Source organism: Telmatherina bonti (assembly GCF_933228915.1).
Source record: "Telmatherina bonti genome assembly, chromosome: 1".
In the NCBI taxonomy this organism is placed as follows: Eukaryota; Metazoa; Chordata; class Actinopteri; order Atheriniformes; family Telmatherinidae; genus Telmatherina; species Telmatherina bonti.
Genome location: NC_136619.1, coordinates 33997816 through 34020272, shown reverse-complemented (window position 1 = coordinate 34020272; position 22457 = coordinate 33997816). Strand labels below are relative to the sequence as shown.

The 22457-nt window shown below is 36.5% G+C and overlaps 2 protein-coding genes across 2 annotated transcripts in view; both read left to right on the top strand.

The window, feature by feature from the left end:
* Window positions 1-263: 263 nt before the first annotated feature.
* On the top strand, window positions 264-13490 carry paqr5b (progestin and adipoQ receptor family member Vb; the record flags this gene model as incomplete). The annotated part of the gene is made up of 8 exons (XM_079264613.1): window positions 264-317; window positions 781-908; window positions 3940-4145; window positions 6397-6523; window positions 8007-8051; window positions 9643-9739; window positions 11370-11514; window positions 13264-13490. The coding sequence occupies 8 exons, from the start codon at window positions 264-266 to the stop codon at window positions 13488-13490; spliced, it is 1029 nt and encodes a 342-aa protein (XP_079120739.1).
* Window positions 13491-14441: 951 nt separating this feature from the next.
* The window catches only part of LOC306774522 (kinesin-like protein KIF23), a gene marked incomplete at both ends in the record, with an annotated part of 158106 nt that continues 150090 nt past the window's right edge, over window positions 14442-22457 (top strand). Inside the window, 15 exons of the mRNA XM_079264601.1 lie at window positions 14442-14449; window positions 16727-16793; window positions 17295-17423; window positions 17819-17924; window positions 18023-18159; window positions 18238-18350; window positions 18464-18634; window positions 18939-18980; window positions 19383-19495; window positions 19811-19932; window positions 20197-20299; window positions 20420-20499; window positions 20621-20740; window positions 21877-22036; window positions 22212-22373. Of these exons, the coding sequence (XP_079120727.1) occupies window positions 14442-14449; window positions 16727-16793; window positions 17295-17423; window positions 17819-17924; window positions 18023-18159; window positions 18238-18350; window positions 18464-18634; window positions 18939-18980; window positions 19383-19495; window positions 19811-19932; window positions 20197-20299; window positions 20420-20499; window positions 20621-20740; window positions 21877-22036; window positions 22212-22373 (1633 nt within the window). The remainder of the gene's footprint in view (window positions 14450-16726; window positions 16794-17294; window positions 17424-17818; window positions 17925-18022; window positions 18160-18237; window positions 18351-18463; window positions 18635-18938; window positions 18981-19382; window positions 19496-19810; window positions 19933-20196; window positions 20300-20419; window positions 20500-20620; window positions 20741-21876; window positions 22037-22211; window positions 22374-22457) is intronic.

Below are 22457 nucleotides of genomic sequence, written 5' to 3'. Positions count from 1 at the left end.
ATAAAAACATTAAAGTAAATCTTTGACATCATGTGGTTGAACAACCTCTGCTTTCAGCGAGACAGGAGGAGGAGGAGGGATAGGAGGTGTGGCACAGGTGCTGAATATTCTCACTGGGTTTGAAAAAGGTGGGGATGAAGGGGAGGCACCTGAAAGTCGGCATAGCAACACAAAGCTCATAAAAAGACTAAGGCACACCTTGACTGTGGCTTAAGTCCAGCTCTCCTCTCTCACAGCAGCACCACTACCTCCAGCATGCAGACATGCTCAACTTCATCAATTCACCACAAGTCTACACCATCAATCAAGTCCCCAAAGTAAGTTCATCTTTTCGCTTTACTAAGCATTTAAGACATTTCCGCTCTGTGTCTGTCAGACTCAGGTGGGCTCGGTGGAGTCATGATGTTGTGGAAAAGTCCACTTAATTGCAGGAAAACTCCAGAATTCAGCTTTGGATGTAAACATCTGGTTATGTAATGCAGCAAAAAGCTGATGAAAATAACAGCATGACAAGACAGTCGCTGATAAAGGGACACCTTTGAGGGAAACCAGTTTCAGAAACAGTTTTCTTGCTGGTATGGTCGGCAGGTTTTTTTTTTTAAACCAAAGATTTTAAACCAGTTTTTATTCCTCCATTTGCAGAGAGTTGAAGACAGTATTGGGAATGTCTTCAGAATAAATATGTCAGGCTTGTTTTGGCTCCAGAGTCGGAGACGGGGAACAGGTTTCTCACATTGACCAAACTGACTGAATACTTACTTCAGTCTTTTCTGTCATGAGGTTTTCCATGAGGACAGCATCATTTCTGGGTACCGGTACCCTCGAAACTCAGCAATCGACTGCATCCTCAGCCTCTTCCGGATGACGAATGAGACGCTCAACATCTGGACCCATTTTTTGCCTACCTGGTAAACTGATTATACTTTTATTTGTAACAAGTGTCAATGTCTGAAACGTGTGTGTTTTTCTGTGTGTTTGGATGGCAAGCGCAACACGTCAGGGAACTTAAACCGGCTTTTTAAGACAACGTGCAGAAAACAAGAACGCATGTCTTGAAACATTTGATACAACGGAAACAAACTTTATGCCCTCACAAGAACCAGGAACTCCCAGCAGGTTTTAACTGTTACATAATTAAGGAATCTTGCACAGCTTGCTTTGTAAGCCAAAGATTTTCTCTGATGATATCACAAACAGACATATTTGGTTTGCAGAGAAGCCTGTCAGAAAAGACAGGTATTATTTCTGCTTCATTTTCCTATTAGTAGTCGCTGAATTTGTTCCAGTGTGTGTTTATTTCTGCAGACACACTCTTCATCGTGTTCCAGATGCAACAGACTTTACATTTTGACATACCATTTGTGGTAACTATAAATCCAGACTCGCATCTCAGCAACACAATTCAAAAGCATGCAGATAGTTTGTTTTGAAACATCCAAGGAGCTACCTGCCCCCTCTGAGAGGAAGTTATGCAATTGACATGTTAATCATTGTTTGGTGTATCAATTTCACACCGTTCAGTTTAGCTTAAATGTTTTCAGACATGGTGATGAAATGAAAGTGGTTCCATCCAGAGAGAAAATAGTTCAGTTTAATTTTTACTGATGAATAAAAACATCAATATTTGTCATTAAATCATGCACAGTTTGGAGTTAACCTCATTGTCTTCTTTAATCATCTGAATAAAGATCAATTTATAGTGATCCACCTTATATTTCTTTTTATTCTGACATTATTTAGACTGTGACGATAAGATGTGTGATAAATCATACAATTCATGTATTCAGTAATTCATAAAAAAGTACCACAAAGTATCCAGGGGTTTGTTTCAGATGAGGGAGAGTTCATATGCACTACGAGGTACATGCATCCTAAAAACAGATACAGTAAATACACAAACTAAACACCATTGTGTCACAACCACTGGAGTTAAACTGTGGAACAACTTAAGTGGTAATATGAAGTCATGTCCTACTCTTATCAAACTTAAAAATATCCTAAAAAAAAAAACCAAAGCATATATTACAAACATACAGGACAGAATTACTTTGATTTTTGTATAATGTATGTATGTGCATGTGCATTTCTGTCTGTATATGTACGTGCTTCATGTGTGCATATTTATACATGTACATGGATGTATATACATCCATGTACATGTAAATGTGATTGTACATAACTATATGTATGAGAAATTGAATTTATTTTGTGGAAATTATCACAAGCAGTTAAAATGTGGAAAATCCTTCATTTATAAAGTGAACAACTTAAGATATATGGCATGTTATGCGATGATAATGACTTTTTTTCTCTAATTTCATCGAGTATCTCTAAGAAAACCAATAACCATTTATTGGTGCGTTATGTTTTCTTTTTTTAAAAAAAGGGGGCAGATATTACAAGAACTTTTCTTTTTTCTGCTCCTTTTCGTGCATGGTGTTCTGTTTGTTTTGGTTTTTACCTTTTGTATGACCATGTAAGAAATAAAATATAAATTATATATTTATTTGTATATATATATATATATATATATATATATATATATATATATATATATATATATATATATATATATATATATATATATATATATATAAATAATTTATAATTTATTTCTTACATGGTCATACAATATATATATATACATATATATATATATATATATATATATATATATATATATATATATATATATATATTTGTATATATAAAATCCCTTCAACTTAATAATCAAAGATCAAATAATTTAGAATTTAATAATGTAACGTTTAAGCTTGATCAGGCTAATTAAACTCCTCCCAGAGCTACATATTCCAACTTTCCCGTGCGTTTGTTTGACATGAAAACATGTAGGCAGGACCTTTGGCAGCCCTGTCACTGAGGTGCACATGCAGGTGTACGTTTATGCTCTTCCTCCCCACTGATGCCAGTTGCTTTGACTGCACAGTCCAGTGAGCTGAGGTGTGTGTGTTTGCTAAAATTTGCTAAGGGCACATGGGTGTATTTGTCAAGGGGCTCAGTGAAGACCTAAAGGGCATAGACTAATGAGTAGATCTAAGCTTCGGGCATATTGCTACAATTAGTTAAACTGCTGGGAAACACTGACATACAGCCTTCTGATAACATGATGCTGATACTGGAAAAACTGTTTAATTTAACCATCAAGTCATGATTAAACTTTTATATTCAGCTACCTGACGATAAGGAGCTGCTTAAATATTCTAGTTTTTCAGACAATAATTGACTTTTTTTTCCTGTGAAATCTGGCTCTGCAGCTTTGAGGCGATTAGCTTTCAGACTCTCCGTCGAGGCGTCAACCATTGTAGCTGACACGTTGTATCATCTTGGTTTAATCCCTCAGCAAACAGATGAGCAAATGACATCTTATGGTCTCAGGTTGTAACTTTTCCTCCTTCAGCACTGAACCAAACAAGATCTAAACCATGTGACATGGTACTTTCATCTTGCCCAAAATGAATCTAATCCATTTTCATTTCAACTAAAAGAGGTTTTTGATTGTTTGTTCTTGGAGTCAATGTTCAGAGTAATTTTATTTAAATGTTTTGCTTGTTAACATGATGTTTTTGCGGTTTGATAATGAACTGTAATGTTGCTTCTGAATATCCTTGGCTTTATCCATTTATTTTTTACATCCTTTCAAACATTTTAGACCATATTTATGCAGCATTATAAAAAGTAAGAAATGCATCACAAACTTTTAAGTAGCTTTTTGAGCATTTCAGATAATATTAGTCTGCTTATTTCGTTTAAAGTTGGTTCAAAGCAACAAAAAAGGAAATATTTTAAAGTATATTCACAGCTTTTAAAATGTACTTCAGGTTCATGTATCCACATTTTTCTTTCAAAAGCCTCGTAAAGCAACATAACTTCCACATTTTGTTGTTACGTGGATGAAATGTGAGCTGTGTCTCCTGACAGGTACTTCCTATGGAAGCTAGCTACAGTGGTGCTGATGCAGACAGCATGGACGGACTCCTTCACCTGGCCTCTGGTGGTCTTCCTCCTCTCCTGTTGCATCTACCCGCTGGCATCGAGCTGCGCTCACACCTTCAGCAGTATGTCGGTGTCTATGCGCCACATCTGCTTCTTCTTTGATTATGCTGGGCTCAGCTTCTACAGCCTGGGTATGTGCATCCTCTTCACTGCTAGCGGGGGTCCCACAACCTGGTGTGAGATGTAGCTCAGAGTGTATCTGTTTTAAGGCCTTCAGCTCTGCAGTAGAAATCTTTTTAGTACCATTACTCCTTTACTACTCTATCAACACTTGACATGAGTGGGATTTGCTGATGCAGGCTTCTGAATCCTAATCCTAATTTTAGGTGCAAACTGAAGTATATGTCCCTATATTGGCAGATTATATCATTACTTCTTAAATATATAAAAATATAAAAAGCTAAAATCACCTTAATTAAATCCCTCAGACTGGATTATTCACATCAATTCAATTCAATTCAATTCAATTCAACTTTATTTATATAGCGTCAAATCACGGCAATGCCATCTCAAGACGCTTTACAGACAGAGGGGAAAACATAATGAAGGCCAATTCATAATAGCCTATATAAGGAAACCAACAGATTGAGTTGAGTCCAACTCAATCTCCCATCCTGAGCAAGCACACTGGCAACAGTGGGAAGGAAAAAACTCCCTTTTAACAGGAAGGAAACCTCCGGCAGAACCCGGCTCAGGACAGGCAGCCATCTGCCTCTGCTGTGTGGGGGGAAGAGGACAGAAAGACAACAGACAACAGGAACTGCTACTCCCGGCCAGGGAGACCTGCTGAGACAGGAGACATACATGTTAATGATGCAACACTGTTATGAGGGGGGTAAAAGAAAGAGATAAAGAGAAAAAGAAAGAAGCTCAGTGTATCAGGAAATGTCCCTCAGCAGTCTAAACCTATAGCAGCATAACTAAGGGATGCTAACCATCCCTAGCTATAGGACTTATCAAAAAGATAAGTCTTCAGCCTAGTCTTAAAGGTGGGGAGGGTGTCTGCTTCCCTAACACTAACTCGGAGCTTATTCCATAAGAGATGGGCCTGATAACCAAAGGCTCTGCCTCCTGCTCGGCTCTTTGAGACTCTAGGAACCACAAGTAAGCCTGCAGTCTGCGAACGAAGTACTCTACTTGGTATATAAGGAACAATGAGGTCTTTGATATATAGTGGTGCCTGGTTGTGGAGGGCTTTATATGTAAGGAGAAGGATTTTAAATTCTATTCTAGATTCAACAGGCAGCCAATGAAGAGAGGCTAAAACTGGAGAAATATGATCTCTCATGCTGGTTCTGGTCAGGACTGCAGAATTCTGGATCAGCTGAAGGGTTTTCAGGGCATATTTAGGACAGCCCAGTAATAGAGTTACAGTAATCTAGTCTGGAAGTAACAAAAGCGTGAACCAGTTTTTCTGCATCACTCTGAGACAGAATGTCCCTAATTTTGGCTATATTACGTAAATGAAAGAAGGCTGTTTTAGTAACCTGCTTAATATGTGGACCAAAGGACAGGTCAGGGTCAAATATTACTCCAAGGTTTCTCACTGTAGCACTGGAAGCTAAAGTAATGCCATCCAGGTTCATTACAAAACCGGAAAATTTAGCTCTGAGTTTTTCAGATCCAACGAGAATTACTTCTGTCTTATCTGAGTTTAAGAGGAGAAAATTTCTAGACATCCAAGTCTTTATGTCTATGAGACAATTTTGTAGCCTATTGGGCTGATTTGTTTCATCTGGTTTAAAGGATAAGTATAGTTGAGTATCATCTGCATAACAATGAAAGTTTATTCCATGCTGTCTAATAATTTTGCCTAAAGGGAGCATATATAGCGTGAAGAGTATTGGTCCAAGTACAGAACCTTGAGGAACTCCATGACTTACTGTAGTTTGTGAGGAGGACTTGTCATTTACATGAACAAACTGAAGTCTATCAGATAAATATGATTTAAACCAGCTTAACGCTGTACCTGTAATTCCAATCACCTGTTCTAGTCTTTGTAACAGAATGTTATGATCGACTGTATCAAATGCAGCACTAAGATCAAGCAAGATAAGTACGGACACAAGACCTTTGTCTGAGGCCATAAGAAGGTCATTAGTAACTTTCACCAATGCTGTCTCAGTACTATGATGAGCTCTAAATCCTGACTGAAACTCCTCGCATAAATTATTTCTGCTCAGGTGGGCATGTAGCTGAGCTGAAACTATTTTCTCCAGAATTTTGGACATAAACGAGAGGTTAGATATAGGTCTATAATTTGCTATCACCTCTGGATCCAGAGATTGCTTTTTAAGTAAAGGCTTGATTACAGCAGTTTTAAATGATTGTGGTACATCCTGGTGTAAAGCAGCTTTGTTGTCTTGGTGTTTTGTGCTGCAGGTTCAGCGATCGTTTATTGGGCTTACGCTTTCCCCGACAAGTGGGTGAACAGTTCCTTTCACCAGTACTACATCACCATCGCCGTGATAAACACTATTGTCTGCACCACATTGGCATGCTATTCCAGGTATGCTGAAGAAATGTACTTTTACCACCATGTTTTTCTGATTATTGTCACATTTTTTCATATCTTTACATATATCTATTTTATATCTATGTCATACATATATCTAGTTAATTCTCACTATTGGTATTAGCTACAAATAATGTTTAATTGACTGTTAGGTAACAGCTACATAACTTCTAAATCACAGTATAATACATAATGAATAACAAAGAAAAAACACACAGCTTTGGTTAAATTCCATAAATGTGATTAGATTGCTATCAGAAGACTTAAAAGCAGCTCTAACTATGAATTGAAGTTATACATGAGGGGAATTAAACTTAATAAATATCTTGATAATGCTTTTAATAAATTAAACTAATATGACCTTTGAAAAAATAGCCCTGATTAAAATTATATTCTCCATAGGAATCAGAAAAGCTTATTATAACAACTTTGATAGATTGCTTTGATCTGAAGGGTTTGATTGATGCAGTGTTTGCAGTGAATTCCAGCCCTTAGGCCCCCCTGTCCGGCATGTTTTAGATCTGATCCTCCGCCAGAGCACCTGAGTCAGATCTTTTAACTTCCTCATCAAGTTCTTTGCAGCTTGTTAACAAGTTTTTATTTCATTCAGGTGTGTTAAGGTAGGGTTGTCTATAAAACATGCAGGGCAGGGGGGCCTGAGGACTAGAATTGAGAAACGCTGGATTGATGCAACATGATTTCTTTTTTTTTTTCTTTTTTTTAACTTAAAGATTATTAATAAGAGCAAAAACAAGGTTTTGCATGCTTCTATCATAATGTGTCAGATTTAGTCAGAAGCTATCTTTTACTTACATGAGTCATTCATAACATGACACTGTGTCATCGGAAAATAATGAGCTTTTACGCAATATTTACATAATCTAATAGTTATTTTAGTTTAGTCTAGGATATAATTTAGAAAGAAAATGTTGGAAATGTTTAACACTCAGATCTACTGTATGTATAACTGGCTGTATTCATAGCTGTACTTTAGCAGTAAATGATTCACTTCTTTCTTTCAAAGTGTCCCATCACAGCTGAGAGGCTGTAAATAACAGCAAAATTATTTCCAACAGTTAAATTCAATTCAGCTTTATTTATATAGCTCCACTTTACAACAATGTCATCTCAGGGCACTTTACAGCCAGTTCATAATACAAAGCTTAGTTAAGGAAAACCAACAGATTGTTTGAATCTTGACTTTGATCCAATCCCCCATCGTGAACGAGCCCAAAACGACAGAGAAAAGAAAAAAACTCTATTTTAACAGGAAGGATAAACTCTGGCAGAACCCGGATCAATATTCAGTTTGTTAGAATTTTTTTCCAAAGCATGTTAAAAAAAAAAAATCAAATTACTCTGATTTTTGTCCTTTGTTCACAACAATAATGGCATCCATTACTTTGTTTTTGAACTGGATGATGTTGGCTTGCTATAGCTAATAAATGTCCTGTCACTCATCTCTCTCCTCGCTAAGGCTTGGATTGACATTTCTGCAAAATGTTCATGACGTCAGAAGGAGGTAAAGAAAACTGAAAATGCCTTGTTTAGATACATTCATTCCGTCTCGTGTTACTTTGTCTCAGAGGGTGCTACAGTCATGTTTTTTCTATATGCTACATCTTTTATCATCAGTTACCTTTTGTAAAAAGCATTTTCCGAGTACTGACTCATCTCCAGACAGATCGCAGGATACAGATAAATATGAATGGGATTTTCTAAGGTATTGTTGAGTGAATCAGGGTGTTGCAACGCGGTGATTGCAGGGAACAACCCTGAACAGGTTTCAGTTTAGCAGGTTTGAGTCACCAACGCCAAAACAAGCAAAACTTGTTATGTAATAATCTGACTCACTGACTTTATCCTGACATCAGGAACGATTAAAGTAATCTGTTACTAATTATATAGAAGAAGGTCATTTATAAGTTCCAGACCCATCTGAATTTTATTTAATCAGATCAATTTAGTCAAATATGAATCATTTATGTATTATAAAGTCTTTTATACGTATTTTATTGCTGTTGATCTTATTTGTTGTTATTTGTTTCTTAAGGTTATTTTGTTTATGTTTTAACTCTGGTGTTTTCCTTATGGGGATCCTCCACTCTGGGGGCTCTGCCTGCTTGTTGTGGGGGTTGTTGCCATGGTGATTACATTGTCTGGGTGGCAGCGGGTCCAACACTGCAGCTTTACGGCTGTGGGGTGGACACCAGTCCCAGTCGTTTCATCCATTAGTATCAAATCAGATACTAAGATCAGATGTTTATTAATTAATTTGTACTTTATCTTTGTGGCTGGCTGCCTTTTTATGTTTGACTGTGAAAGAGACATGAGAGTGTTTTTAAAATATGTCAGTTTTGGTGTGTCAGTTTGTTTTATTTTAATCTTAATGACTTAGTTTTATCATGCAAAGCTTTTTTTTTTTGCTTCTAGCATAAGAAGCTCTTTAGAAATAAAGTTTGATTTGATTTATACGAGATTACTCACCTATTAATTTTGATGTATCAATGCTACAAACACGTATAGTATAAATACATGACATGTTTAATTATGCAAATATATTAACCCTTTCATGCAGGAATTTAAAAAAAAAAAAAAGCAAAATTTTTAAATATAGTATTTTACCTCTACAGACATATGCAATGATACCTTTTTTTTGTTTATTAGAGATATTTATTTTAACGTATTATATAAAATATTTATAAAATATATATATAATCATAATTTTATTATGCAGATCTTTTATAAAATATAGCTGTATTATTTTCATTTCCTATTTATCGCAAAGGCAAACTTATGTAATTACATTATGTTAAATTAAATCATATATTTATTTATTCTCCAGTGAGTGGAAACGCATTGGATGAGTCAATAACATTCAATGAAGTGGTTTGTTTATAAAAAAAAAAAAAAAACATCCTCATTCATGAATATGCAAGAAAAAAAAGCTTGTAAACATGTTTTCACTACAGGAACACTATGCATGAAAGGGTTAAATTAATATTTTAGGTACAGTATTGCCAGTTATGGTGATGCTTATCATCTTTTACACACTGTAACTATAACTCTGTCTGTTGTTATGATTAAAACATCTCTTTCATTTTTTTTTTCAGATTACTTGAGAATCAGAGTCCGAAGTTCAGCAAATCTCTCCGCATTGTTGCCTTTGCCTACCCGTACCTGTTTGACAACATTCCTCTGTTCTACAGGGTGAGGCTGCTGTGGTTACCTTTTTGTTGAGATCAGACTCAGCTGACAGGAATGTTAAATAATAAGTTTAAGTCCTGTCCCAAGTTTAAAGAGTGGGTTCCAATTTTTAGCCCAAACAAAAACCAGATAGTTGATTTTTCTCATAATCTACAGCGCTGCTGCGCCTTTTGTTCCATTTTGTTAGAATACTTTAATTTTTCTTTCTGTTCAACCAAAATGCAGCTGACTGCTTCACATGACAGACTGTGTTGCTGCTGCTTATGATGGCAAATTTTACCCTTTGATGGCTCATGTCCACTACAGTGAACATCTATTTAAAATATTTTTTCTACTATATTCATCAGTGAGGATGGTATATTTGTAATTACTTCAGTGGACATTAGGAGAGTCACCCAACACACTGCCACTCACTCAGGAATGAATAAATAAAGTATAAATGAATGCAAATAAACACATAATTACCAAGTTTACCACAATAATAAACAGGACAACGAAATGATACTAGTCAATTTTTATAGAATATTTCAATTACATAAATATGACAATATGTTGTTTTTTAAATATTTCTCTCAAATTTATAAAGTAAATAAAAAGTTAAATAATATTAAAGGCAAGACGTCTGTACATGTAGAAGTAAAACATTGTATGTAAAAAAATGTGGCATTTATTTAGATAATTCATGCATCAGAGGGTTAAGGAGGGACACCTCAGACATTTCACTGGTCACCACTGTGGCCGCACTGGTAGCAGGTGAAGTTTATTAGCTTGGAGTTTCTCTTGTTGTAGCTGGATTGTTCTCAAGCATTTGAAGACGTACATAAGAGTAATCTAATAAAATTGAGTGAAGTTTCATGTTACACTTAAATATAAATGATTGTTTTCTGAATAGATAACATTTTGTGCTGATAAAACTTTAGGAGGTATTTGTTCACTAGCGCCAGCGTTATGTGGCCAGCCAGTGTGTAAAATATGGGTAGAGAAGTGACTGGGATGGGGTTGGGTGGCTAACCCTCGAGAAAACAGAACCACAAATCAGCCTGTAGATTCCAGCAGCTGCACTGGTGTTGCCTTGCTGAGCATTGGGCTTTTTGCATGTTTACAATGTGTTAAAAGTCATATTTTCCTTCCTTTCCTGTCAGAGATAAAGGAATTTGTGTTTTTAATTCCAATTAGCTTCTTTCTAATGATGTTTGTGTTTTTTTTGTATCATCTGTTTTGAATGTTGGAAAGGACTCATAGCAGTTTTCTAAGAGTTGCCTGACATCCAAGAATTGCTGCATTTCACACTGATTCTGACCAAATGAACAATAATTCAGATGGTCAGTAAGTTATGTTATGATTTTACTTAAAGTGATCCACTGAAAGTGTATGCAGGAGGATTTTTTAAGACCTTTGTTTTGTTTAAACAGCTGGAATATTCCTTATTGCTAAACTTACCTCTGTGTGTTTAAATTAAATCCTGCTTTGTGCAATTCCACCCTTGCATTTTCTGAATTACAACTAAATGACTTCACTGACAAATACTGCATGAAGTATTTCATGAATGAAGAAACTGAAGCCTCCTTTACAAATCTGAAAGCTACTAAAAGCAGCTTTCTGTTTCTATAACTTGTGTTTAATATGTCCACAGGTGTTCCTGTGTGCAGGAGAGGGTTGCACAGACAATGGCGCCAACATCCTCCACTACTACCACATCGCCTTGTCTTTTCTCACAGCTTTCCTATTCGCCACACATTTACCTGAGCGACTGGCACCTGGCAGCTTTGACTACATTGGTAAGACTGATCTGAAACGTGCTTTTTCATTTAAAATCCTCATGTATATGACCAAGAGAACCTGCAGAGAACCACACTTTCTATCAAGGGTTTCTTTTCTTTAGACTAAATCATTTGATTCCTTCCACCCACTCACGCCTCTGGAAGCAACAGCTTCATGTTAAATGTTTTCCTGCTGAAATGTTTATTAGTTTTCCAAACCGCTTAGTTTGATTAAGGGTCACAGGGAAGCTGGAGCCTACCCAGCAATCACTATGCAAAAGGCAGGCTTCATCCTGGACAGGTCGCCAGTCCATTACAGCAGGGATCCCCAATCCTGGTCCTTCAGGACAGGTGTTCTGCTGGTTTTCCAAGTGTCCCCGCTGCACCACACCTGATTCAAATTGATGTGTATTGAGCAGAAATGTGCAGAGCTTATCTTGTCTTGAGTCTGAAAATTTGCACTGGACACTGGTCCTTGAGGACCAGGGTTGGGGATCCCTGCAGCACAGTGCCTGCTGAAACAAACATGCTCAAATTAACGGGCTTTTAAAAGGTCTGTGCAGAACTTGACAAGCTTTTTGAGAACTATTTCAGTGGAATCAGGTGTGTTTGCAGCAGGGAAACATGTCTAAACCTGCTGGACAATGGTCTCCAGGGCCAGATTTAGTAAATCCTGCAGAAGACAGCTGACTGTACTCATTTTTTATATGCATACACTCCATCACCTGCCGTGCACTGAATGGAAAACAGCTAAAGTAAGCACTTATCAGCTGAAGAGCCGCTTGTTAACCAACACTGTGTGGTAAAGTAGATTAATTAAAATAAGCAGTAACCTTACCTTAGGTTACTGCTCCTTTTTCAAGTTGACTTTTCATGATTAACTATTCATTGGAGAGTCTTGCAAGTCATGAAGTCTGAATAGATTTGGTTTCATAAACAAAGTTATTTATATTGTTATCAAAGCTAGTTATATAAAATAACTCAAGGAAATATTATGCAAAGAAATGGTGAATTTTGTACAATGTGTCGTACAAAACCAAAGTTAAGTCCATGATTCAGAAGGTCCTAACAACTTACATCAGACCTTTATTATGCAAGTGACAGATATCAAACTTTAAGACAAAGGTATTCCAACAGAAACACAACGTATGTACGGTGAGGAAGTTTTGCTTCACTTAACGGGTTTTACTTCACCAACTGCAAGAATAACTTCATTAACCCTTTAACTTTCACACTGACAAACAGGCCAGAGAAAAATATTTCTCTGTGTTTTTCTGCTTTTTTGTTTTTTGGACAATAATAAACAGAATAAATAAGCGAATGGTTAAGATGTTAAAAAGTAGAAGTTAATAATAATAATGTAACCATAGTGAAATGGTTCAAATTTAAAGCAGTAGTGTTATAACAAGCACTTAACAGGCAGGTTTATTTCCACAATTTTGTTTTTAAAGAAATTCATCAAAGCCACTGCAGACCAGGACCTTAAAGGTTTAATGTAATTGTTAATGTGAGAATCTTGTTTGGCGGCTCATACTAAAATTCCTGTTTTCCTTTCGTACACTGCCAAGAGATTCTGAACATTATGGAAACAATAGCTGACACATTAAAATGTTTCACCTGTTTGGTGCTAAAAATGAAGGAATATTGCAAATGCATATCCACCTCTAAAGCAGTTGCCAACGTGAATCATTTCCTCTGTGGTGGAGGTGACAATTTATTCCTTCTTTTGATACACTGACAAGTGTGACTCTTCTGCTCCCTCTGCAGGTCACAGCCATCAGCTCTTCCACGTGTGCGCCATCCTCGGCACCCACTTCCAGATGCAGGCCATTGAGCAGGACATGCTGACACGACGCCCCTGGCTCACTTCAAACTTCATTCCCATCACATTTATCAACACACTGGCCCCGGCGCTGTTTTGTGTGGTGTTGAATTTAATCATCATTGCCTTCTACAGCATACCTCTCCTCCGTGCTTCAGCCCGAAGAGAGTAGATACGGCAAAGGTCTGGTCCAAACTCTGCCCCTGCTCCTGAATCTTCCTCACAGAAGTTGCAGGAAAGAAGGAGTTTAGTGTGTAATAAAATACTTTGTGTGAACATATCAGCACAGCATTCAGACATCACATATAGCTGCTGTTTCATGGGTTTACAAGCTGACTATGCAAGCAACATTTGCACAAACAACTAACATGCAAAAACAAAAAATAATTTATTGAAATGTTGTGTGAAGTTGGAAATGTTTAATTTTTGCTGCGTTCTAAGTAGTGTTTTGTATTTTGATAATGATTTCTTGTCCTCTTTTTAAACAATGAAGTTCTCTGATTTTCATGGACATGGTGTATGAAGAGACTAGGGGGAACAACAATGATGTCAATTACAAAATTCACTTTAGTTTTTGATTTAGAAACTGATCTGAGAAACTTTACTTTTTTATGTTTAAGGTATTTGTATCCAAAGCTTCAGATTGCACTATTCAGTTGTGTCAGGAGACATTGCATGTTCTATTTTCGTTTTTCTCCCAGTGAAGTAAGTTTCAGAAATGAAGCTTTGGTTACTAATGTAGGAAGTTATTTTAATCTGTTTCATTGAGATTATTACAAGTCTGTTAACAAAATCTGCAAATTGTCACATTTTTCTTGTAATGTATAACTTGCAAAAAAGTATTTTTTTACAGTTATTTATTACCAATTTTTTAAATAAACTAAAAAAAAAAAAAATCAACCAAACTGTTTCATTCTGATCACTTTCTAGAAGCATAATTAGTGATGAGCATTAATGTTTTCTTTGAAAAGTTTTCTCTATATTTTAACAATTTTTTTTTTGTTTTGCTGATGGTTTAATCCAAAGTCACAAACAAGTTTTTTAGGTTAATTCAGTCAAATTATAATGTGAAGCAAAACGCATGTACTCCATGCTATTTTTATATCATTTTTAAAAATCAAGAATGAAAAGGTATAGTTGTTAAAGTCGTTGTATATTTCACATGCTCCTTTTTTTTTTAAATCAATCTTTACATGTTCAAATATATGATCTTTATTCATATATATATATATATATATATATATATATATATATATATATATATATATATATATATATATATATATATATATATATGTACACACACACACTCTAGTTGTGTACAGCTACATCTTGCCCTGCAATGGACTGGCGAGCTGTCCAAGGTGTACCCTGCCTTTCATCCACAGACTGCTTGAAGGGGCTCCAGCTTTCCTGCGACCCTTCATCAGACTTAGCAGTTTAGCAGTTTCAGGAAATAAGTGAGTGAGAATGACTGCAACAAATTGGTACAATCTCAGCTTCTTTAACATTCACCTTTCTCCTTATTTGTAGATGCCATCAGTATTATAATTCTAGTCTGGTCTGTTGTCCAGCTAAACTCTTAAGGTATTTGTTGTGCTCCACCTCCTCCACCTATTCTTAAATATATAAACAAGGATTTTATTTCTTGTGTTCCTGACACACAATAAACTAAATGTAAATATGGTATGCTTTGCATCTATGTTGCAAAATATTTAGACAATTGTCAATAAAAACTAGATTTTTAAATACATGGAAAATGAGTTACGGTAACTATTTTAGTACAAATAAATACCACAGATGTTGAAAAACTTCATTTTTTAATTAGTTATGTGTCTGCCAAATATGATTATATTATTGTTGTAACTGATATTAAAATCTGTTATTTTCCACAAATAAATCATTAAATATTTACATTTAGAAATTACAATTATATGTTTGTAGTGGTCCATTGGAATAAAAAAAAAATTAAAATGAATGAATGAATGAATGAATCAATGAATGAATTTGACTGTTTTCGGTTTGGTGATTCAAGTAGTATTTTTACGTCTGATCCAGGACCAGTACGTACTGGAGGCGGGACTTCCGGTATTTCCACTTGTATCCCTCTGTTGTGATTGGTTAACGCGTGTGGACGTCAGACTAACGTTTCAGTTGGGGGACTTTTCAAATCCAGAAGAAGAGCCGCTTCTCCAAGCAGCTGGAAGGAGCGAGATAACACAAACAATGCAAAGAGCTGGGTCAGTCTTACAACTTTTACCTGACACTATGACTGTTTAATATGCTGAAAGTTCATTTAAACTAATTTAGAAACTTACGTTTGCCAAGCTTATTGTGTCAATTAAGATTTGTTCAGTAATAGGAAAGAACTGATAGGTTGCTGCGGAGGACAGGTTAGCTACGAAACGTTAGCTGATCACCGGAAGCAAACTAACTACAAAAAACGGATAAATATGCACACATGAGCTCAGTTTAACTTCTTAAATTCCCTGATCATTGATATTTACTTAGCCATAACTCCACGACGTTGTGCTATCTTAATGTGGCAGATGAATAATGTAATTTATTGACTATCGATAGCGAGTAGTGACACCTGAGTTAACTCAGTTAGCATGACTGAAAATGTATGAATGAATCCACTGATATACAGTTGTGTGCTCATATGTATTCATACCCTTTCATGAAAGAAAAGGCTGAATTAACAACAGTCACTCAAATAAATGGAGACTTAAAAAAGGAACAATAACTAAAAATGTGCAAAAATATAATTTAGTTATATAAGACATTGTTTTTTTTATTTAATTGAGTTGAGGAAAGAAAAAACAAACAAACAAATTGGTCCTGGACAAATTAGAACACTTTTCCGTTGAACAGTGGGACAAAATACCTGTCAACAGGTGCAGAAGTCTGACTGAGAGGAACAGAAAACACCTGACTGTAGCGGAAACATTAAAGGATTGTCCAACAAAATATTAGTTTATGAGTGATGTAATATGTAATAAATTATCTTATTTGTTTGCTTTTTGAATAAAATATTTCTATTGAACCAGAATTAGAAAATAATGTAATGATTTTCATAATTTTTTTTTAAATTTATTATTACTTTAGTCAATTTCAGCTTATTTTACAGGCAGCAGTTTTTTTCCTTCTTTAATGAAAGGGTATGAATAATAAATATGAGCACAACTGCAAATTGAGTTATAAATATAGTTATTAACCCCCACGTCTCTGTAGCTTGATATGATTGTTCCTCTAATGGCTTTAAATAGTTTTTTATTTTTACTTTGTTGGGAGATTTATCATATATTTGTGTAGTCTCAGACTGAAATGCTTTTGGATCTCCAAACCAGAGCCAGATAGTGTCAACATATTCATGTAGTGAATTATCTAAACATTGATTCTTTGCAGAAAATGGAAAACTCCTCGGAGGCCTGGCCTAAAGAAACCATCCAACACAGAGAAAGATCCAGTGGGAGTAAGTAAACATAATTTACTCATTAATCATGAAACAGAAGGAATTTGACACTCCATTCAAACAAAAGGGGAGAAAAAACTTCCATTTCCAAATATATATCTTGGAAGACTCTTATGAATTTACATATATAAAGCTTTTGATGAATTAAATACAAATGTAAAATTAGTATCTTTTGGTGTAGACTTGTTGATTCTTGGATATTGTGTTCAAATTCATGCTGTATGTGTATGAAGAAAAAAAATCCTCTGATTAATATTCACTCAAGTTGTTTGCTAGGAAAAATGTCAACCTTCATCTGGAACTGTTGATGATGCTGAGGGAAGCCACCAGCCTCTTGCTCTTGTTAAACTTGTTTTCACTGCTTTGCTATGTTTCAGAGATCAAATAATTACCCACACACTATTTTCATAATTTTAACAGATAAATAAGATAAGAACTGTAGGTCTACAAATAACATATTTTTAATAGCCTTGAACTTATTTGAAAATGTCATTACGCCAGGTTTACTGCCGTATACGTCCACTTGGCTCTGAAGATGAGGAATGTTGTATTGAAATGATCAGCAGCACCACAATTCAGCTGCATGCTCCCGATGGTCTGAAAGCCAACCGCAATGGAGAATACAAGGAGGTGAGTGGGCATCACCCTTTAGCTGAACCAGGTGTCTGAGGGTAAAGTGAATTATTTACCTGCTACTGACTTTGTCATTCCTGAAGAGGTGCTTCTAAAAAAGCAAACAGAAAAAAGTGTTTTCACTTGGTTTCATTTTATGTGCTGTAATTCATTATCTGATAATTTTGCTAAGCTAGTGATGGGGAGTGGGGGATTAAAAGTAATGCTGAATATAAAACTCTGATTCAGCAGAAATGTAATTTTCTGGACTGTTAAAAAGCTTTTTCCATTGCATTTTCCATTTCCATTCATAGCCTATACTCTTTACACATTTTATACAGCATTATTTAACAAAATGTATATATTGTGATTGAACAAGTGAGTAAATTCTATTTATGTTGTTTGTTCCTTAGACACAGTACTCTTATAAAAAGGTATTTGGTATTAATACCACTCAGATGGAGCTATTTGAGGATGTTGCCAAGCCACTAGTAGAGGACCTCATTCATTGTAAAAATGGTATGTGAGTTAAAGTTTTGAGGCTCATTTTATTTTGTCGACACTGCAGAATTAGAAAGAAGAAAAGAGTTTAATTCCTAGACTGGTTGTCTTTACAGGTCTTCTTTTTACATATGGTGTTACTGGAAGCGGTAAAACCTACACTATGACTGGCTCTCCTGGGGACGGTGGTCTTCTGCCCCGTTGTCTAGACATGCTCTTCAACAGCATCGGACCTTTTCAGGCCAAAAGATTTGTAAGACTTTCACGTCGTTTCCACTTCTAGCTGATATCTTGGAGAAATGTCTTTGTTTGAAATGTTTTACGTCTTTAGGTTTTGAAAACGGATGACAAAAATGGAATTGAGATTCAGGAGCAACTCGATGCTCTCCTCGAGAGACAGAAGCGAGATAGTCAGCAGGCAGTACCCAAAACACCGTCCTCCAGGTAGTAATCACTAGCTTTACTTTTTTCTTTAATTTCTATGATATTTATGTTATCGTTTGAGCAGAGTTTAAAGCACAAGTTCAGATTTTTGTACCATTCACTTTTATCTTTAGGCAGAAAGCTGACCCAGAGTTTGCAGATATGATCAGCCCAGAGGAGGCCTGCAAATCTGAGAGCATCGATGAAGACTGTTGTTACAGCGTATTTGTGTCCTACATTGAGATCTACAACAACTATATCTATGATCTTCTTGAAGATGCTCCATTCGACCCGATCAGACCAAAGTAAGAGACATGAGTACAGATCTGTGCTTGTTGTTTTTAACAGTTTAACTGAAGCTGAAGCAAGAGTTGTTTTTTATTTGAGGCATTTCTAATGGTGGTGGTTGATTGTCTGCATATTGAATTGGAAAGCTTCTCTATAAATGAGTAAACAAATGTTTACTAAAACTTGTATCATGCATATTGTGGCTATTCTTTGTGCGAACTGGAGAAGGTAATTGTTTTATACTTCTGTAAATGTTTCTTTCTGGTCTTTGTTTTGTTTGTTTGTTTGTTTTTTCTTTCCTTTAAATCTGTCTTTTGGTAGGTGGCTTGATGGAGGTACACCTGTACGAAACAAAGAGTTCATGTATGTGAGGAGTAAAATGGAACTAGACTCTGTTTGTTGACAGTCTTGGCTGTAGCTGGTGTGTCATTTAGGCCACTTGTCCATTTCCATCCTGTTAAACCAGAGCCTAGCAAATGTCTAGATTACTAACTAGAGTACGTGACATTTTGGTGGCAGCCGACTTAATGCTTTGCTCCCTGATGTGAAGACAAAAGATGTTCCCGAATGGCTTTTGCTTCTGTGTAAACCCAGTGTGCATGTACTGTGCACCCCCTCCCCTGAATGTGCAATTATTGTTACTACACCTCATTTTATGCTAACATTGACATTTGTGTCATGTCCTAATCTTGTGGTGCTTGAATCCTGAAACCAACACATTGTGCTACGTTTGTGCGTTTTTTTGTTTTTGTCAACACATTTTAGACCCCCTCAGTCCAAGATTCTTCGTGAAGATCAAAATCACAACATGTATGTAGCTGGCAGCACAGAAGTTGAAGTAAAATCTACAGAGGAGGCTTTTGAAGTCTTTTGGAAAGGTAGGTAGTTTAATTCCTTCCGGTTTGGTCAGAATTTATTACAGTTGTAATTGGGGTTGCCAGCCCAGTATATTAACAACTACTGAAATATATTTGTCAACCCCTTCATGTTTAATGCAAACCAACCATATGAGGACACTAGTCATTGTAGAAATGATTGCTAGTGTCACTTAACTAGGTTTTGGCAACCAACACCAAAAACTGTACAAACTTTTTTTGGCTTCCCATCAACATTATAAGCAGAATTATTTTAAGAAAAAAGTTAATCTGTTCTAAGTGTTAGTATCACAAAGTTTGTTTTTAATGTTTGTCCAGGACAAAAGAAAAGAAGGATCGCAAACACTCAGCTCAACCGTGAATCCAGCCGTTCTCACAGTGTTTTTACCGTGAAGTTGGCCCAAGCACCACTTGATGCTGACGGCGACCACATATTGCAGGTGATATGAACCTCTAAATTGTTTATTAAAAATGTTTTTATATTCTGTTTTTGTTGGAAAAAATTGAAATATGTTTATTTAGTTAAACTAAGCTGCAAAACAGATGAAGTTTACATAATTAAACATGTGTAAGCAAAAGATGAAAAGGATTGTTGGACCTGTGGGAATGAGCGAGCGCATCTTATGGTTTAAAGACTATCAACTGGTCAACAAGACTAAAGATCTGCTCTATGGATGTAATGTCTATAATTTAACATGTAACAGGACAAAAACCAGGTGAATGTGAGCCAGCTGTGTCTGGTTGACCTGGCAGGCAGTGAACGCACCAGCAGAACCAGAGCAGAGGGAAGCCGTCTCCGTGAAGCAGGTTAGGCCATTTGCTTTTGGCTCTTTTCTATAATTAAGCGGTAGCATTTTCCACTTTTTAAAGTTATGCAAGTTCTTTTTAACTTCACACTAAAAGTCTCCAGCAATGTCTTATTCACAGGCAATATTAACCAGTCTTTGATGACGCTGAGGACATGTATAGAAGTCCTGCGTGAAAACCAGATGTGTGGAACTAACAAGGTTTGTAAACCATGCCATCACTGCATTAACATTTCTGTTTTAATTAGATGTAATATAAGTTGTTGTTTTAAGGTGTTAATTTTTCAAGTGGTGCAGTTTCACTGTGTCTGTTTTCTTCCAGATGGTGCCATACAGGGACTCTAAAGTAACCCATCTTTTTAAAAACTACTTTGATGGAGAAGGAAAAGTCAGGATGATTGTGTGTGTCAATCCAAAAGCTGAAGATTATGAAGAAACTATGGTGAGATTGTTTAAATAACTAGCAGAATGTCTGGAATATAAACTTTTAAACTAATACATAATCTGGATTATTCTTTGCTATCGAGTTTCAACATCTCAGTAAAAATAATAATAGATTAGCTTACATTGCTCTTTACAGCTAATGACACTAAAAACGCTTACATTTCTTCCATTTATCCACTCCACAGTCATTTTCAGTGATGATAAGCTTCATGTATAACAACAGTTGCCCTGGGGCAAACCAAGCGGGAACCTCCTATGCATTTATCCAGTGGGGTCTGGCTCCAAAAGGGAGTCGAACCTCATAGGTTCCCATGTTAAAGTTCTATTATGCAACTTTTTGACTTGACTGTTTTGAACACACAATGTCGCAAATTCAGCAAAGAAATGCAAGAAGATTGAAAGAGATAAAATAAGTAATTGTAAAATCGTCTTTTGCTGGCTTGAGAGAGCTCACAGGTCATGTAGGATGAAAGATAGATGCCGAATTAGCCGTCGATAGGGGCTGGTGACGGGGAAAATGGCTGAAGTTCTGTAGTGTCTTCAACAAGCCAAATTCATAGCAGAACAAAAACTGGTACAAAAAGCATTAAGGTTTAATGTGTCAAGTTTACGTCCAATTTTTATAACTCATCATTTTAAATCTATTTATTTAATCTTGAAATTTGTGTGATTGTGGGTGTGTCCTTTCGATTGACAGGTATCCAATATTCAGCAGCAAAAAGGCAGAATGTAGCACAACCATGATTTTTAGCCAGCTGACTTAGCTTTAGCCCACCTATCTTCGTTGGCTGGTAGGCAGCCATTAGCTCTTGGTTAGCTCTTAGCTACAGGTGTTTTATAGATGCCAACCATCCACTCTGCCAAGATGGCGATGGTGGGAACTGCCCACCGAGCTTCAGTTGAGCACTTCAAAAGCCTATGGGTGACGTCACAGAGGCTGTATCCATCTTTTTATGCTCAAGCTGTGGGGCAGAGTGACGGAAATGTGACAGACCCAGACATCTGAAACATTCATACACATTCATGCACCACAGATGCAGACTTTGTTTATTTTCAGCATTTATGTTTGATGCATTGCTGGCTGCTGAAAGAAATCCATTTAAAATCATTTTCCGTTGCGTGTTTGCGTTGCAGCTGGTGATGCGTTTTGCAGAGATGACCCAGGAGGTTGAGGTAGCTCGGCCAGTGGATCGACCAATCTGTGGCCTTGCACCAGGACGCAGATACAGAAACCAGGCATTCAAAGATGAGTTGTCACGCCGCCTGGAGGAAAGAGGAGGTCCATGTAATCCAGGTGAATCTGTCTGTACCGTTTGGCTCAGTGTTCTTTTGTCCGACTCTCATCATAACTGTCCCATAAAGTGTTTATTTTTTCTTTTTCGTCATAATAGTCTGGATGTTATGACCCAGACTGATAGAGCTTAATAGACAGGATAGACTCAGTGATATTGTTTTATTTACTCGGTAAGATGGCCCACTTCTTCTGGACCAGCTCATCGAGAGCCTTCCACCTCTACCTCCCTGCGAGCTGGTGGACCCAGCTGATGATCAGACATTGCCCCGCCTGATTGAGGTCCTGCACAGCCGTCATCGTATCCGTCAGATGATGATGGAACAGTTTAATCAAACTGGTAATGACACTGTAACATGCCGCAGCTAATAGTTTGATGAATAGAGAACTACAGTAATGTAGTAGGTGCAGAACAGATGTATTG